Genomic DNA, 19,337 nt, shown 5'->3' on the forward strand with positions numbered 1-19,337 from the left:
CACCGGGAGCAGCCGGTGGGAAGCCCGGCGGCTGTCACGGACAGAAGAAGGTGCTGGTGTGCGCCTGCCACGGACCCGCGGGCGGGCAGTCCTCTCCGGGCATGGACTTTGTAGGGAAGAGACCGTGAAAGCTGAGGTGACAGCGTTTACCATGTCCCCAGTAGAGTCATTTTGGGCTCAAATGCCTTTGTGGTGGTGGCGGCGTCCGTCCCCCCTCTCCCGGCCCCCTTAAAATGGCCCTAACTAAGCTCAGTATTAACTGCTCAGCTGACTCAGCGGACCGGCAGCGTTATTTTCTTTCCTATCCCACAGTGAAGTGGCAGAGCATCTTTGTCCGTTGCAGGTGATTGTAACCAGCGCTGATGTGCCCAGCAGCATGTGTATGCGTGTTCAGTGTCTTTCCAAGCATCTCCTCTGTCCTTTTCAATAGAAGAGATGTTTGAAAGTATGTCTCTATTTTGTCTTGTTATTTTTGCCTTAGGAGAGTTGGCTAATGTGAGAAGAGAGTGGGGTTTTTGTTAAGACGTGTAAGTAAAGTGGGAGAATCACTGAGTCTGTTTTGGGATTCCCATTTGTGAAACAAATTTATTTACTTTTCCAGAAATATGTTTTAAGATTTAATAGTTTAAATCGGGCACTATTTTAGGGTAACGTGTTTGTCCTGTAGTTCAGTGTGTTTCGATGCTGTATACCCTCCTTTTAAGTGTATGGTAGGGGAGGCATGGAGAAGCTAACAGTGTGTCCAGATTCATTCACCAAAAGGTGACAAGACGGGTGCATTTCTGCATGGTGACTAAGGCCAATAAGGCAACTGTTAGACAAAATTGCCCTTTTGGGGTGGGTCAATGTTTGCAGAATACATCAGTGTTGAAAGCATTCCACTTTCTGGGGGCAAAATGTGAAGCACTGTGAGTGACACTGCAAAATTTTTGTCCTCTCTTTAATTATCTTTCACAATCTGAGACTTCACAGATTCCCATTAACTGTCTCTGGCTGCCCCACATATCTTAGGCAGGCTGTATCAGAGCAATCATTAATTAATCCCAAGGAGAAGCACTCATCTGTGCTGGTGAATTAGATTTTCATATTCCAGCCTGCCTACCATCCCAACTGAGCTGCATGGCTCCAAGGAAAATCCAGTGGACCTTTCTACTCACATGACCTCCTTGACTACAGTGTTCTTCCTGGAGAGCACTATCAAAGAATTTTTCTTCCCTATCAGGACATATTACTTGGTTTCTGGAATTTCCCAGTAGCCACAGAAATGCCATATATAAGGGGCTGAACACATGAGTTAGGGTTCTGTGAATGATGGGTGGGAGGAGAAAGGGGAAAGGCATCAAGACTCTAGAGGAAGGAGGAGGGGAAAGGAGACATCCATTCCTTGGCATTCAGTGGAGGGTAGCCCCTTCTGGTACAAAATGTGTTCACAAAATACAGACCTGGGATAACCGATGCCCACAGACATTTTCAGCAAAGCAGTGGCTTCTGTTCTCTGTTGTGTGCATTGCCTTTGAACCAAGGATTCAAACTGTACCTTTGTGTGAATTGATTTGACCCCAGTCATTGAAATTCAAAATTATTTCAGCTGAAAGGAAGAAAATCTTATTAATTAAAATCAATTTTAATCTCCTCATATGCTTTTACTTTCTAAATAACAGAGGAATGTTACTTTTATTGATAGCATTAAAACAGGTTGGTCTGTCACTCCACACAGACAGTGGTAAGTTCAGTAATCATAAGGCTTTTGCATATTGATGTTACTCTATTAACTTAATGTTAAGATTCTGACTTTTTATGTGTTAAAAAATAGCTGATTAGATAGCTTATTTTTTATTTATTTTTTCAGTATATGTCAACTTGAATTTGGAAGAAAATAAATCTGCATTTAAAGCCTTGGAGTCTTAATTTTTGTTTTTTGAAGTTAACCATCTGACTTTTTTTGCCTTGGTATAACTATCGCTTAAGACATCAACCATTCAAAAGTCAAAATGACAAAAAGAATTCAGTAGTTTTTTCTAGTTGTCAGCTCATTTGGAGTTGTTGGATTAGCATATGTCATTCTTGAACATCTACTTTTTTATTTACATATTGAAGAGAAAAAAATGAAAAAAATAGAGTTCCTGTTTTTACAGTTCCCAGATTGTGTCTTGGCTTTGAATGAAATAGTTCAATTTATTGAGATGAATAGGAAACTCTGCATTTTCAGAAAAGGCTACTTTTGTCCAAAGCTGTGCTTTGCCAGCCTATGGCTCAGCTATTCAGCTGATGACACCTGCCAGTCCAGTATGCTGCCATGCTTTAAAAATCCTGGCACTGACATGTACTTCCTTGAGAATTCCTTATGGCATGCTTTCCTTCAGGGTGTCTGTGCCCTCCTATAGCTCAGAATCCACACTGGCAAGGGGAAAGATCTCAAGAGTAGTTAAGTACCAATGTGATGTGAGAGAAGAGGTGGCTCCAAATGGGAGAGAAACCTCTGCAGGATCCAAACCCTGTGAGAGGTATACCTGGGGTCAGCAGTCTCACAAGGAGGTGAGGGCAGAGGAAATTTAATGAAAAGCATTTTAGTGCCAGAAATAAAATTTTAAGGTTAGAGACAGCTTCTCATAGCACATTTATGCTAGTTAGCCTTCAGAAAAATGCAGGCTTGCACTCCAGTAACCTTTGCTTTCCCAGACCCCTTATGGGTACTCCAGGCTCATATTTTCTTCTCCTGGGGCAGCAAAAACCACACAAAGTGTAACAACAGTAATTTCTTCTCTCCCATTACAACAAATGCTTGGATCTAGCCTAAACCAAATGAAAGCTGGTGTGAGTTTATGTCCTTACTTCTCTAGACCTTTCCATGGGATTATGGAATAGGCCTCTTTGGAAATCCTAGCTACTTTCTCCTCCTGTCTATACATTCTCTCCTGAGGCTGCTTTTCCTTTCATCATCTCTTAACAGCAAGTGAGAGCCTTTCTGGTTTGTGGCTTCTGGTTTCCATGTCAGAGCAGCCTCCTGGTCAGCCCCAGCTGATATTCAGGCTTTCTGGTCAATTAATCTTTTTAGGGACTTCCTCTCTGGAAAGGCACTTTACTCTCAGCTATGTCTTGGGGGATTTCAGTCCAATTAGAAGATAATCAGGATTTTACAATCTTTTATCATTATCCCTAGCAATTTCATTCCAGTGATTAAAAAAAAAAAAAAAAGGAGCTATCAAGACAGACATCCCACTCAAAGCAGAGTTTGCAGTGGTGCAAGATATAGAATATCAGCATCAAACAGTTTGAAACAGGTTCATAGAAAGATTTTCTAAACAATTACACACCCTGCTAATACCATACTAACGATACTGAAGCATTCACTTGTCTGCAATTCAAAGTGCTGCATTTTTAATATCCTGGCATCACAGGTCTCTATCTGCACTTGTATCCAATCACAACTCCCCTGAGCCAAGTAATTCCTGCTGCTGGAGATACTGTCTAAATATCCTAGATTGTATTTACTGTGCAATGCATTAAACAATCCTGAATCACTCCCACGGGAATATTCTAGTTCACTCTTTGTGCAGTTGTGGTCTCCAGCAACTCCTGGGCTGCAGCCAGGTGTTACTCAGAAAAAGTTCTGATTTGAAGCCCCCAAATATCTTGCCTATTGAAGAACCACAGGATGTATGTAGCTTGTTGGTATTTTTCAGATAATGCTTTCCAGACTGGATTTACAACTGACTGTATTTTCCATTAGGCTGTATGACTGCCATTGCTTCCTCTCTAATTGCAGGTATTTCAATGTGTGGTTTCTCCTCATTTTGTCAGAGTAAAGCACTGACTGGGGTGCTTGATCTTGCCAGCACAGGGCAGGGCAGGAAAGGGGACTGAGACTGAGATGGTCAAGGATCTTCTGAGTAGGAAGGAAGGAAAAAGAGCCTGAGTTGTTAACCAGGGTCCTTGCTTCTAGTTATTGTAAAGGTCAGAAAAGAGTCCAGCATGCATTAAAACCTTTTCTTGAGAGCACTGTGTGATGGAGGTCTTGGAGCTCTTCACTGGCATCCCCTGCAGTCAGGTCTGTAGCAGAAGTCCTGAGTTAGCACAGGTGCTTCACACCCACCACCCACTGGTGTTTCATGGCTCTGGAGAAACTCCCAGTTTTTCTTACTTCCACATGTGTGTGTATATGCTGTGTAGGAGGTGTTTTCTCTGCCCTCTGGTGTGGGAGGTGAGGGGCTCAAAGCTCTGTTTTCATGTACTACTTACTTGCTTTTTACTGTTTTCTAGGCATCTACTTGGATGCCTGGAGGGAAGGAGACACAACTCTGGTTTGTGTATGCAGCATGTTCCTAGTGCATCTTCCAATCCCAACCAAGGACAAGTTGGGTCTTATACCAATAAAAACAGACGCTACACTTGATCCCAGCCTAAAGGCACTGCTGCACTCCACCCTGTGAGGCAGGGTGTTTGGCTAAAGTTGGTGGGATTGACTTTGTTCAGATATTCCTATGGTACAGTGTAATCCAGCAGTGACCTGGGGGATGGCATAGAGATTTGCAATGAGCACCTGCTGTTTCGAGGTGCAGGATGGCTTGTTCTGGCAAATCCAGAAGTGAGGGGTAGAGCAGGGGAACAGAGAAAGCATGCCTCTACAGTTGAAATCTAATTTTTCTTACAAAATTTAGAGACTTTGGTTGAGTTTATTCAAGACTCATGTCTAAATGCTTGGTTTGCTTTGAAGATTTCAAACCTTCCATTTCCAAATTAGGCTCCTTTTAAAACCTTGGTTCTCTTTAAAGGCTAATGTGCCCATGCCATTCCTTGACATTTTTAGCATAGTATAATAAACATAAAGAAATAGATATCATCCATGTGAAGGCAGTGGGAAGCTTTGTGTCTTTTATCTCAATTTCTCTTTCTTCTAGCAGTCTGTTCAAATAAGTGGGAAGACAAGGGCAAGATAGCATTTCAGGCTTTTGCTCCAAAAAAGGTAGACTAGTACAGCTGGGGGACTTTATAAAAGTTGGTATGCAAGAAAATTGATTGGGCATTCATTTAATATAAAATAAAAAAGCTCAGCTATTCTTGTATGCTGTCTTCAAGTCTTCAATAATAAGTGATCTGCACAGCAGTTATTGTTTTGTGACATTTGGAAAAGTTATGGAACAGCAAGGAAAATAAAAAGAACTGATTCATAAAGCAGATACTCTGCAAAATGTCCTTGACTTTTAAAAATACCCTTGGAAAATGTCATTCAGAAACTATATAATTCAGAAACAATATAATTCAGAAACAATAGTGATACTATGCAATGTATCTCTTCACTAATTTTTTTTTTTTGTGTGCTTTGGCTGTATCTGTAGAATTCTGTCATTGAGTATTTGGTGTCTTGTGGAAGAATGGAAGGGAGAGCAAAGGTCCTGAGGCACCCAGCATGGTGCCTCAGGGAGCCAGGATGCCCTTAATCCACACCCAAGCAAGTCCAGTCTTGCTGCAGCTCCAGTGATGGTCAACAGCTGAGCTGGCCACAGCAGCTTGGCTCATGGTGTGGTGCAGGGCTGGCACTAATGGCACGTGCCAACAGGCAGGAGCTGTGTGCCTGTGATAAACTGGAGGGACTGGGCAAACTTGGGTCTGTCAGTGCTTGCCCATGCCTCCCCTTGCTTTTAGCTTGAGCTTTTAGCACCCTCTGCTCCTGAGGGGAAGGCATGGAGCATGGGGGACTCCACTAGCAAATACCTGTAAAGTTTTTGGTGACTTGGGTTATTTTACTGTGTTATCCCCTCTGCTCAGGTGCTCAGTGCTGTCCTCTGCTTGTGGCAGTTCAGCTTAAAGTCTGCTCCTGCTTGGAAGCATGCCCAGAGCATGGTTATTATTCTTGTTTGACTTCCCAAGAAATGAAAGTGTTTGGAAGCCTGTGGATTAAGCAGGGAGAGAAAGATGGGTGTGATCTTTGAACTTTGGTGTTTGCTTTCTTTTACCTTGCTGGGGTGGCAGAGGTAGATGTTTTCCTTTGTGTTTCTTGCTGTTGTTATACAGACACTTAATGCAGTCTGAAATCAGCCACTGCCAGGATGGGTAGTTTTTCCCTCCTTCCTTAGACATTCCTTCCTGTAGAAGGAGCTGCTTGCTGAAGAATCTGTGTGGCTAAAAATAACATTCTTTTCAGTGAGATAAATCCCCCTGTCAAGCTCACCACAAGCTGCACAGACCCTAGTACTGATAGGGAAGAACTGTTCTTGCCTCACTGTCTAATATGTCATTCATCACAGCCTTGAGTATTTGCTAGTTTCAAGTGACTGTGCAATCTAGTTTGATCTATTTCACCATAAAAATAAAGAGGAAACAGACATCCTCTGTTTTAGCAGGTGAGGATGCATATGTGAAAGATAATGTGGAGTCATTTAGATATTTAAAACATGTGGAGGGAGCCCTACCATTTGGCCCTTTTCCTACATAATGTGTGAATTAAATGTGCTTTCTTATATATGTCTTGTCTAGGGCCTGGGGTCCGCATGTTCTACGTTAGACCAATGCATTTCATCATAACACAATTGGTTGGTGGCAGACAGATCTGTCCTGAACAGCTGGATGCCTCTAATATCACCTACTTTTCATGTGTACAGTTTGCCCCTGCAGTTACAGCAGATAACCCCTTTAAAAATACTAGGGATTGGAAAAAATCCCTTGGGTAACATGCGTGCTCAAAACCACACACGTGCACATGCACAAAATCAGAGGTGGGGGGTTGAGTGGAGATGGGATTGGGGATGCAGAGGTTATGGAGTAAAAGCAGTAAGCAGAGGAAGATCTGTGGCTGGGAAGCTCTCTCAAAGTGTGTCTCTGGGGTAGATTTCCCTTCATCTCTTCCCCATCTTGCAAAAATCACAGTGCTTCTAAAGCACAGGTTGTTTTTTTGTTTCTGCAGACAACTTCTGCATGATGTGAGTGAAGACGCCGTGCCAGTTCTTCTTATGTGCTGTACATTTTACGTGACTATAAAAATAAAAATTTATGCTCCTTGCTGCTTACCGTCTACATTTTTTCTCTCATGTCTGCTCTGAGCAGTCATAAAAGGTTACTTGTGCTGTAGCTGAGATTTAAGATCAAGGATTTTATTTGCTTGCAGGAAGGCTCTTTCTCCCTGTCTGCATTCAAACCAGATAATTTCTCTTCTGTTAGCAGCAGGATCAAACCCTGAAAACCAATGAAAGAAGCTTCCTTTGGCCTAAATGGTGCAAGGCCAAGCTTTTAGGCTCCTGTTTTGTGTGTCAAAGACTATTACTGTCACAGGAAGCATAAGCAGCCATAGCTTTCCTGCATAGTAACAGAAGACTGTGCTTCTAAAAATTACTCTACAAAGTGCTTTTGCAGAGCAGCCTCCCCAGGGTTCTCCATCTGTTTTCATATGGAGATTAATAACAAATTTTTTGGCTAATAAACTGCTCCTTGCTATCTCTGAAATATGACCATTTCTTTTACTTCCCTCCCATGGACGATTATTAGATTCCTGTCTGCCCCTGTGCACCCACGTGGGAAGCATCACTAGTATGAGATACACAGCAATTGTTAATGTTTCAGCTCCATAGCAAGGCTTTTAAAGGGTGAAGATTTTGGTGTGTGGCTGAAGGAACTGGTGCTGTGGACAGCTGTCTAATGCTGAGGGCTGGCCCTATTCTTAGAAGTGGTAAAGAAAAGAAAGAGAGGAAAATTAAGCTCTTTGTACACTACTTGATTTCTGCAAGAGCCCATTTCTTGTTTGCAACTACAGAGAAAATATTTCCAGGAAAAATGGGACTGAGGCTTGAACCTGTTCAACTCAGCAGCACTGCTGTGGGATGTAGGGCTGATGGTGGTATTTTGAAGTGCTGTGTTCAGAAGTTCTGGACCAGCTGGCAGGGGATATTCTAGCTGCTTCATTGGGAAACTGATGAGAGAAAAATAAACATGTACTGTGAGAACAGGCATAAGATCAGGAGGGATCTTTGTGATCTTCAATCTGACTGCTCCCTAATGCAAACCAGAGGACTTTCCCTCTTCTGGTCAAGTACAGGTGACCAAAATTCTGCCAAGACAGCCAGTCCAGATTTGGAAGTTTCTGACAGTTTATCACTCAGTGATATATATCAAGGGACACCTACCCACTTTGTTAAAACACCTACCTAACGTCTGCCCTGTATTTGCATCTTTCATCTTTTTATCTTGCTGCATCCTCCTCTGCTGTGTCATAAGGATCTCCTACATGTTTTTGGTTTTCATGTAGACAGACTGACATCAGATTTTACCTTCTTGTGCCTTAAACAGAATAATCTGGGCTCCTTTGCTTCCTTATCCATGGGCTTTGACTCAGCCACAGCAGCAGTGCTTCTTAGGGGCTTGTCCCCCATTGCCCATTCCCTCTCCTTTTATCAGCAGGAGGAGAAACTGAGCTGCCACTCTGAGTTACCCTGCTGTGGAGGTGTTTCTAGTCCTGGTGGTAACTCACAGAGGCGGTGGCTGCTATAGTGGGGTGGGAACATCAGACATAGCAAAATAACTTGGGGGATCATGGACATCATCTGCTCATTATTCAGCGTTCTGCCTGCGTGGTGAGCGCAAGAACAGGACACAGATTGCCAGTGCCTGTCTATGAGAGATTTAGAAGGGACATCACCTTGCTCCTTGCTCAGTCAAGGCTGACATAGTCCTTTGGGGTTGGCATCACACTGAGAACTGACATTAGCTTATCATCCACTCTGAGTTTAAGCAAGGCCACAGCTGGATCAACTTTAAGAAAAAAAAAAAAGGCCCAACTACAAATATTTGCCTGTAGCTTTGTGTTATTTTTATATGTTACTTGTAAGTCATCCCCTTCTCAAGTCAGTAGGGACTGAACATGGAACTACAGCCAGGAACTTTGGGAATCTAATCAACTTCTGTGTCTCCAGACTTCTAATAGATTATTCCCAAAGTGATGCTTTTGGTTTCTCTGTTTCCAGGCCTGTTTTCCTGACTTTTGGAAGCAGAATCTCACTGTTGTCTCAGGGGCTCATTAGGCTCAATCATGTAATTTCAAGGTTTTATAGATGCAAAACATGCAAGTTTTACAACTGATTTTCAGAGAAAAGTGTTGGAGTCTATTGTACTTCCTGAATGAATTTACTACAAAGAGTGAGTTTATTCCATTGCATGAATTAATTCCATTTACCCTTAAAGGCATTAAAACAAACAAACAAAAAAAACCCCAACAAACCAAAGCTTACGTGAATTTCTGTTTTCCAGTGTGTCTGCTAATTTAGACATACATACTTTATGGCAGGTGTGATGGCAATCTAAACAGACTCTTTCCAGCCATGCTGCAGAGCTGAAAATACTGCCTACCCAGTAATTTAGAAGTGGGCTGGCTTCTGGGGTATACTGAATCTTGAGGGGTTTTTAAGTCCATTTTATGTGTCTTCTGATCACCAGGGAAGATTTATTTTCTCTAATGCACAAAAATAATCTGAAATTATGAATTCTTCAAGGCTCCATAGAGCCAAATGGGTACAGTCTTAGGTGTTAAAGTGATACAATTACAAGATTTGTGTGGGTGTGATGTGTTTAAGTGTGAGCATACCAGGCATAAATAGTTGATCTAAAGTTCTGCGCAAAATTTCAAAACAGACCAGCAAAATCTTAGGTCTGTGGGAAGACCAGGACCATACTGCCAAATTTAAAAATGCTTAACTTTTTTCTGTCATCCATTCAAGTAAAACTATTTCCCCGGCATTATGTAGGGTATAAACTATGATACTTGTGTTTCTTAGTTTCCTGTTACAGGAAAGACTCAATTACTAGGTAGTAGCTTAATTATTGGTCAGCTGCATTCTTTTAAATACAAATGTTCATGTAAATGTTCAACAGAGCTCTTCAGAGTTGTTAAAATGTTATTCATTGTATTCAGATTTGTACCTAAATGCTTCATGAATACTTGGCAGAGGCAGTTTCCTTAAATGTTATGAAATCCAAGAACCATTAATCTTTTGCCATATTCATGGGGCAGGATTTGTCTGCCTCAATGCATGTTTAATTATGTGGTTTTTACTTAGGCAGCTTCCCATGGATTACAGTTTCACTTGATATCACTGTTAACTTTGCTTGAATGAGGAGCAAAAACTGATTTTTGCTAAAAAGATTTATGAACACTTGTTTTCTCTGCGCAATCAGAAGAATTTGCTGTGGTTCTCAATTCCCTCTCCAGCATAGTCATCTTAATAATAATTTTGCTTTAAATCCACTGTATATTTTGTATTTTTAAAGTATGGCAACACTACATATTGCTAAATTGTTAAAGTTTGAAACATCAATAATTTTGACATAATTTGATTAATTTTTGTAATGTTCTTGCAGAGGGGAGTAAATCTTTAGACGCTCAAAATGAGAAAAGCTGGCACCAATATAGCTGTTGTAATGCTGGACAAGCACAGTGTTCCTGATGCAGTTGTCCCTAAGCCAGTCCCTTAAATCGGTCAACTTCTTTTTCATCTATGGTTTCAATCCTTTATTCTGATGCCTTTGGGCCAAAACTATTGTCTTCAGTTTGTTTCCAGCATTGCAGAGGAATGTTAAATTCATCCAGTAAGCTGGCTATGTTTAATCCCTTCTTATAAATGTTAATACTCTTTCCAGTAGCTTTGGTTTGTTATAGTGAAAACTGGACCATAAGAATCAAGATAGATTACATACCACAAAACATGTAGCCAGGTAAGAGAACTGATTTTCTGGACAGTAATAGAGATCTCCAGATAACATTTAAACCAGTTAGAAGTAACTCTCTTGAGGAAAATTCTGCCAATCTTTTCTACTTGGTAAGACAAAGACACTTTTTCAGCCTTCTCTCTCATTTTAGGCTGAGAATGGAGTGCATAGTTTGGATACCAGCAGTGGGACATCTTACCAGAACAAAGCATCCATGGGACCATTCTTAATCAATGACTTCTAAGTGCAGGATTGGTGCTCTTGGATTGGAAACAGGTGCTACAAGATGCCAGGTGAGGTGACTGAAAGCAGCAGCGGGATGGAGGAGACTGTGCAGAAAGACAGCAAATCTGGAGGCCAGAGCCCTCGCTGTGGCACAATGAGAAGGGCTGTGGCAACTACTGTCACCTTTGATGGGGAAGCCACTATGGACCGCAGGAAAAGGAAGAAGAAAGAGTCCCGCCCTGAGTCAATAATAGTATATCGGTCTGAGAATGACAATAAGGTGGAAGAAGAACAGGCAGATGAAGAAGGAGGGGAGAGGAGCTCTGAGGAAGGCTCCAAGTTCCTGGGTCAGTCTATGACAGATGGTATGTAGTCCTGAGAACACTCACTTCACATAAGCTTTTTTGATGCCGTCATGCTCTAAGGTCAAATGGAAGTGACTGTGGGACCAACCCTCTCCAAGACTGCAGGCAAGGAGAGCTTGAGTTCATACATGAAAATGCTCTGAAACAGAAAGCATTACAGGCTGATTTTGGTTGTCTCCTGCAGTTCTTTGCAAAGTTTGGTTATTGCTGCAGTCTTAGTTTTAAATGTATGTGCTGGTTGGGGTTGATGTGCTGGTTGCATCGCTATGCATGCATTAAGCCAATGATGTCATTCTAAGCCGTGATCAAGCCACTGTCCGTGCCTGAACAACTGCCTGTTAAGTGAAAGGATGGAAGCAGATGGAGTTAGTGGCTCTACCTTTGGTAGGGAATTTTACTCATTATCTAGGACTCGCTGTTGCCTTCTGTTTGCATACACTCAGCATGGCTTCCTCTTGAAGGCTGATTATTTGGCAAGGTCATCATGGGGCATCTTCAAGTCACTTTCACTTCTGCTATCTGTCCTGGGTACCCTTGCAGGGAAGAAGTGTGGAAGACAGGTCCTGTGGCTAAATACTCCTGTGAGTCAGCGGTGCAGGCTGAGAGGGGCTTAAATGCTCCTGGTCCACCTGATGCCCCTATGATCCCAGACCCTATCGTTACTTGCCTGCTGCCTTCCTACTTTTGTGGAGCATTTCAAGCTGCTCAGCCTCTTTTTAAGAGTTTCTGAAGACCTTCTTCCAAGCTAGTCAGAATTAAGACCAGGAGGAAGTACACTGTAGCCCCAAAGAGGAGTTTATGGCCAGTACCACTGCATGGCCCATCCCATACCAATGTCGCTTGAAAGCTAAAGCAGTCCCTTTGTAACTTTAACACATATACCAGCACTGTCCACTTTGGTGCCTCTACTGATCTCTTAAAATGCAAATATAATTTTATGACAGTTTGTTAAGTTTTTCTAAACTTCAAAAAATAATTTAGATTGAGATACAATGCAAATGTAAAGTGAAATATTAGCTATTCAGGTATAATTCCATGTGTGGATGTGCTTATTCCAAAACAAGAGTCTCAGTGATATTTATCTAATTAACCCCAAGTGTCCATGCTGTTCAGGAATAAATCCATGAAGTAAACAGAGAAAACAGGTATACCATTTTCAATTGAGTTACTATGTCTCATTCTCCTATACTCTAGCAGCACTTTCCCTTCAGTATGGTCCCTAGTGAAGATACTGGAATTTTCTCCCTTGTGATTTCTATCCTCTGAAATTCCTTTTTCCTCATTAGCTTTTCTTCCATTTTCTTCTATGGTAATTTTCTTCATACTGCATTGCTTCTTGTCTTCCATCTTTTTAAATTTGATTTTAAATGTAACTCCATATTCACTATCTAATTGTCTTTGGGGTCTTTGAAGATTTACACAAAATACTTTGTACAGAAAATAAATCTGATGTAGATGAGTTTATCTGTGTTGTAGGTGTCTGGAACATGCCTTTAGACAGCCGATATGTCACCTTGACTGGAACAATCACCAGGGGAAAGAAGAAGGGTCAGATGGTGGACATCCACGTCACCCTAACGGATAAAGAGCTGCAGGAACTGGCTAAGTCAAAGGAACCTCCTAAAGAAGATGTAACTGAGAAGAAGAAGAAATGTGATGTTGGGTTAGACAGAGGACCTCACATCGTTCTCTGGACCATCATCTGCCTCCCCATCATTTTTGTAGTGTCCTTCGTGGTTTCATTCTACTATGGAACCATTACATGGTACAACATCTTCTTGGTGTACAATGAAGAGAGGACCTTCTGGCACAAAATCACCTTTTGTCCCTTTTTGATTATCTCCTACCCAATTATAATTATGGTTGTTTCTTTCTCCCTAGGCCTGTATTCAGCTGTAGCCCAGGTAGCATGGTCCTTTGGGTACTGGTGGCACGCTGTCAGGGATATGGAGAAAGGATTCTGTGGCTGGCTCTGCAGCAAGCTGGGCTTGGAAGATTGTTCTCCGTACAGCATTGTCGAGCTGCTTGATTCTGACAATATCTCAGGTAGTCTCTCTGGCAAGAGCTCTGCGCAGGGGGTTGAGACCTCAACAGTCTGAGCCTTTGTCCTAGATGACTATTTTGGTCATACACCAGTGTTCTCACCAAGAAAATAACACACTGATTTTTAAAAAAAAATTATACATATATCTTTAAACACAAACATAATGAATAAAATATTGGGCGGAGGGTCCTCTTTAAATGTCACAGAATGCAAGAATGCTAGCTTCACATGTTCTGGGTGGGGAGGTGCATGGCTTTCCAAGGATTTGTCATGTGTTGTAGCTAATTACAGCTTCTGGGAGTCGTAAGAAAATCCAGATCTGCAGGGCGCTGGCTGTTTGTGGAGTAGCAGAGACACATTATGAAAAGTCCACTTCTGTCAAGGTAGACTTTACTTTTCAGCAATAGGACATAGAAGTGACCTATGACAGAGTGAAAAGAAGTCTCTGCTCCGGGGATGAACTTCAAGAGATAGGAACCCATTCAGACGTGAAGGCTAAATTGCAAAATGTGTGATGTTCCTGCAGTTTTCTTAGAAAGGGTCCTTTCCCAGTCCTTCCAACAAGAGCAGCTAATTTGGGCAGGCTGACTGCTTAGACACTGTCAGAGTCCAGTGTCACATACCACTGGAATAGTGGGAGAGGACAGCATAGCTGCCAACAAAGGCGAGCAAGTTCTACACTGACCTGAAACAGCCCCATCGCATGATGGAAGAGCAGGGCTTGCTTTGTAATGTGGTGTGTGGATGGGGCTGTCACCTAGAACCCTCAAGTGGCTGCAGGTGCTCAGGTGCTTGGAACACATCTGCAGTGGATCTCTTGGTATGTGCACTGCTAGGGAGGAACGATTACAGGAGTCATACACAGTGTGCAGTGCAAACAGTTGTATTATAGGGAGGAGACACCTGCTCTAAGGAGGTGCCTGCCCCTAAATAAGGGGTAATCCATTTACATCTCACTGCAATGCAGGTGTGGACTTGCAGCACCTGGATTTAGGGAGGTGGAGTTGAAGGTGCTTGGGATGTGAAGGGCTCTGAAACAAGTTATTCTGGTTTTCAAGTTGCTCTTATGGAAGACCTGTTGGACCTCCCCTTTCAGAATGGGGGAGTCCAGAAGTTCATGTCTATCTGTGCCTCAGCTCTGGAAATCTGTGTTGTCTTCCCCACCTCATCCCTCCTCCTATTTAATTTTATGGAAGAGCAATGGATCATACATCGTCCTCCCTTCATGTCTCATTTTCATAACGGGTTTCTATCCTTTTTGGATTTTTCATGGCATCATAATGGGCTCTCTGACCAGGCTGAGGTTGCCACCATAGGCTGGAGAAAGCTTAATTGTCTCTCTAAAAAATGACTAGCAGAAAAATTCTTTATTCTTGATCATCTATTGGGCTTTTGGCCTAAGAAGGAGATGAGCAAAATAAAAGAGAGGTGCAGCAGATTCTAATGGGGGCTGAGTAACACATCTGAAACAGTTAATTTTCTCAGTGCTCCAGTTCAGCTGGTGCTGCTGGAAAGTCTGTGAGCCCCAAGCCAGAGGAACCCACCATTTGCTTGCATGTACGTAGGTAAGTGTGGCGTACAGTCTGTCAGCTGCACAGTCACTCCTGTCTCTGTAGGTGTCTCCCTATCAGGGGGAACTGCTCTAGTTTTAGGCTGGTAAAAAGAAGCATTCAGAAGCTGGATTTCACAGAAACTAATGCTTTGTGTTGCATTTTAAGGTTGAGCTCAAGACTACACTGATTGTCCTGGTTAGAACATCTGGGAACTGGTGATGTATAAACAAGTCCATCTGATCCTCTAGTCCTGACACTGAGAAATAAGTAGTTCCTGCTGCATCCTGGGTCCCTGGGAGGTCAAAGGAGCCTCTTAACATTGGCTGAAGGCTCAACAGTAACTAATGCACAAGCCAAATATCAAGAACAGTCTTGGCCCCACACTTAACTGGGAAAGCAGTGGTGCTCCCTGGGCACAGGTAGAGCCAGACTGTGTTTGTTGCTTCCTACTGTCATTTTTTACTGATGAAGTATTTCAAAGCAATTACCAACTTCCAGGAAAAAAAAAAAAAACAACAAAATAGACCCCAATCTGTGAGAAAACATCAGGCAGTTTAGTGGGATTCAAAGAGGCCAACATACGCCTGGGACTGGTTCAAGCAGTGGAATGCCTTTCACTGGCCTGTTCCAATCCGGCAGGCTGATATGCCTCTGAATTAATGGAGATGCTGAGGATAAGCCATGCCAGTGCTGGCAGTCTGTAGTGACCCAGTGCAGCCACTCTGCTTAATACTGCTCCACATGGAAATTGCAGGCTCCCATATGGCTGGAGGGTGGGAATAAGTGATGCTTAACAAGCATTAAGGAAAAAGAAGGTCCACTGGCAAGTGTTCTCATGCTTTGCCTAAAGGGACACTGCTGGCATGAAAGGGGTGGATTGTGTATCTTGGCCCCAACATGCAGCAGACAAGTTTGGGGAAAGGATGGCTGGCAAGTGTGCATTGCTGCAGAAGGAGAAAACCCAATTCAGCTGTCACTGCCAAACAGCAGCTGTTCAAGGCTAGACGAAAGGCTGGGGTCAGTAACACAAAGAGCCTTCAGCTTACAGAGGGCTTGGATGATAAATACCAGATCATTACAGAATACATCCATGTGAAATGTCTGCTGAGCTGCAGGATTTGCTTTCAGGATTGCTAACAGCCCTCTGGAGTGGTGACAAAACCAAATCTGTGTCTCTTACTGCTACATAGACACAAAGGAGCATCAGAGGAGTCATAGTACCCTCCCGCTGCAGTGGCAGCTGTGCTTCTAGATTTGGAGGTCACATTTTGGGAGATATGCTGGGACAATCCATCATGTGTGTTTTCTACTTCTTTACACTTAACTAAGCTTTCATTGGCTCCTGCTAAATTCAAGGCATTCTGTCACTGATTTTGGTGGGAGGCTACTTTAAGCTTGAGGTTAGTTCTGGTGCTTGGGGTTAGTTTTGGTGCTATTTGTAAAAGTTTAATTCAGACTTTTCTCTAAGTAGCTGGATAGCTTTCTCTCTTGCCCACTATCTTCTGTAGCAGTTTGCCTGTGCAAAATATATAATAATTATCAATTGTTGTAATAGAAAAAAGCACAAGATTATGTCTTGTCCTACCCTGCTTTCAGAAACTCACAAGTAATTTCTGCTTATGTGCCACTGTCAGACTGCAGGGAATTCCAGTTATTCTGATTGTTGAGTGTGTTTCTGGCTGCTCTAGTCTGGATGTTTTTTAAGTAAAGATACTGTTTGCTGATAGTTATTTTTAATTGCATTCCCTTTTCCCATCCTTGCTGGCCTGGGTGGAGAATAAAGATGTGTGTGACTTTACAGGAGTGTTGCTCTCATGCTTCTGTTTTAATTTGTGTTAAAATCAGTGCTGTGGGATGGATGCAGTCATTCTATGCTGATAATTGATTAGAATTCCTTGTATTTGAAGATCCACTTTAAAGTGTGTCTGAAATGGGTTGAAGTTCTACCCCTTGTTAAATAGTGCCTAGCCAAATTGTCATATATCTCTGGGGCCTGGGTTCTTTATTTTTACTTCCTAGCTCACAAATGAAAGCTTTTGATTTAATTTTACTCATTGGGTGTCTGTTTAGCTTTAGCCACAAGGATCTATAGTGGGGGACACACTTCCATACCAAAACAGGAAGTAGTTTTAACTCTTCAAACATGGTTTGTGTGTCTGTGACTTGGAGCTGCTATTTACAGCTGTGCTGCAAAGATTTCTTACAACCCTTGGGTACTTCAGGCATGACTGTGATAAGTCAAAGGAGAATCCACCAGTACAGTTCGTCAGGGTGTCTAAATATTAAATGACACCTTTGGATCTCTCCCACATGGTCTTTTTACAGCCCTACCCTCCTGCTGGCACACGGAAAACACTTACTTAAAATCTTCTTCTAAGAAGGAGAGATGGATCTTCAGAAAACCCAAACAAAATTCCTAGATGAGGGCTAGCACAGCTTCAGTAAAACAGCTCTTTAAATCAAAAAGCTACCTGTCGGTAATTCCCTCAAACTGGAAGTGCAAGAGCTGGAAATAACAGGAAGGGGCTTTTGGTTTGATGCCTGCTGCAAACACGGCCAAGGGAACAGAATTCCATATGTGGCAGATGTATGTTGGGGACTCCCCACCTCTTCACCCAATGAAGAACACAGCTTCCTGTGAGATGGAGGTAGGGGGCCCAGAGAATTAGCTCATTAGCCTTTGCAGTTCTCACTTCTGAGGTGCAAGGTACATTTTATAAGCTAATGGTTATCAGTGAGAGATTCCTATTGAAGATCTTTGCAGCAGGCAAAGCACACCTGTGTGACTGCACCATGTATCTCACCAGGGGAAGAGGAGGTGCTAATTCTGTCTGCTGACTTACCCGGTTCAGTTTCTCTGAGGACTGAAACAATAACAGCGTGAATGTGCTTTTATCTATAGTTAGTCCCTCAAATTCACCCTTCTAGTCCCTCCAGCCTATGCTTTGAATCCTAAGGCCAGGATCCTTAGCAGACCTCAGGATCTGCTGAGATTATCAGCAGAGATTGCACAATGGATCCTCATAACCACCCCCCACAGGTACCTTTTAGAAGCTGCAACCAGTAGCTAAGAAAAGCCACTCCAATGTGCTCTTGAACACTGAAGCATGCAATTACACCAGCATTACAGAGAGAAAATAAGGATGCACAGACCACAGTTCTGCACTGTGATGGACACAATTTGGCTCAACATTTATGCAACCCCTTTTTGTCCCAGGCAGTGAATTATCTATGGGATCAGTGCTTCTTTCTAAGCATTTGGCAATGTGGAGGCAGGTGTATTAATGTGTTTTCATCCCTAGATTAGTCCATGGACATTTATTCCCTGAATGGAAAAGGGAACTAAAAAAAAAAAAAAAAAAAAAAAAAAGAGGTTGACTCAAATTCAGGATTCAGGAGGGGCTAATCCACTTGGAAACACAATTTTTCAATTCATTTGGTGAATTAGAATAGACATTGTGCTTGCATGTCTTAACTACTAAAGCATGATTTCTCTTCCAACAGGCAGCCACTTAATAATGAGGGAGGGCTTGTGGTTGTGTGTTAGGTCCAGGTAAATTACCAGGGGGTTCAAAAAGTCCCTAAGCATCCTTCCACATAACAGGTGAAGTGTGATTGCAAGCAAACAAGCAGTCCAGAGAAACGAGGCTTGAGGGTCTGTAATGTATCCCCCCTGGTCACCCAGTTCCATTAACTTCCAGTTCTCCTAATTTCATGTCATTACACGGTAGCTGAAGTCTGTCAGAATGCATTAAAATACAGAGAATGCCTGAGTCAGGCCAACAATGCATTTTTCCCTATGTTAAAAAAATGCCCTTGCTTTTAGTGTGCCAAAACATAAAACCTTACTCCCAGAGTACAGCAGCTAAAATCCATTGTGGTTTTTATGCATTGAAATTAGATATGCCATGGATGAATTTGACCTGGAGCCCCTTAAGATACAAATCTTTGATGTGATCTCCTTGTCTTAGGGCTCCTTTTCCCAGCCATTTCTTCCAAGTGCAAACTTAGCTTCACAAGATAAAAAAGGATAACTACTAATTTTGATAGTATGTTCTGCCTGCAAATAGGATAAACCCCCCACCTCCCAGGCAACATGTTCCCCCAGAGCATGGTTTATTACAAGTTTCCTCCAGCAGTAATGTATATTAAGATAAATATATTTGAAGGTGCCTTAGACTATGTTCATATATATGCCAAATTCTTTCTGCTACTACAGTGATAAGGTAAAAGAATAAGAGAATCAATTATTTCTACTACAAAATACCAGCAAACTGGCTCATTAGGATATAACACAAATACAGCTTAATTTATTCTAGCCCGATTATCTGAATAACCTGTAGTTGTGATCTGAACACCCCAAATATCATAAATAAACTGAATGGCTGTTATAGTGTCAGTGCTGGGCATGAACCCACCAGCTCCTGGGTTAGTCAGCCTAAGGAAAGCATGCATTTTGTT

At 42.3% G+C, this 19,337-nt stretch overlaps 1 protein-coding gene across 3 annotated transcripts; it reads left to right on the forward strand.

Annotated features, from left to right (window-relative positions):
* The first annotated feature begins 187 nt into the window (after nt 1-187).
* Nucleotides 188-16,674, forward strand: TMEM169 (transmembrane protein 169). Of its 3 annotated transcripts, XM_068195492.1 has the most exons (5): nt 188-445; nt 8,952-9,018; nt 10,841-11,279; nt 12,756-13,044; nt 13,161-13,325. In XM_068195492.1, exons 3-5 carry the CDS (start codon nt 10,976-10,978, stop codon nt 13,306-13,308), a joined length of 741 nt encoding a protein of 246 aa, XP_068051593.1. In that variant the 5' UTR covers nt 188-445; nt 8,952-9,018; nt 10,841-10,975; the 3' UTR covers nt 13,309-13,325. The 3 variants fall into 3 exon arrangements, with proteins under 3 accessions (XP_068051593.1, XP_068051591.1, XP_068051592.1); XM_068195490.1 differs by having other exon boundaries at nt 194-445; nt 12,756-16,674; XM_068195491.1 differs by lacking the exon at nt 8,952-9,018 and having other exon boundaries at nt 194-445; nt 12,756-16,674.
* Nucleotides 16,675-19,337: the final 2,663 nt, after the last annotated feature.

This window comes from Anomalospiza imberbis, chromosome 7 (assembly GCF_031753505.1).
Source record: "Anomalospiza imberbis isolate Cuckoo-Finch-1a 21T00152 chromosome 7, ASM3175350v1, whole genome shotgun sequence".
Classification (NCBI taxonomy): domain Eukaryota; kingdom Metazoa; phylum Chordata; class Aves; order Passeriformes; family Viduidae; genus Anomalospiza; species Anomalospiza imberbis.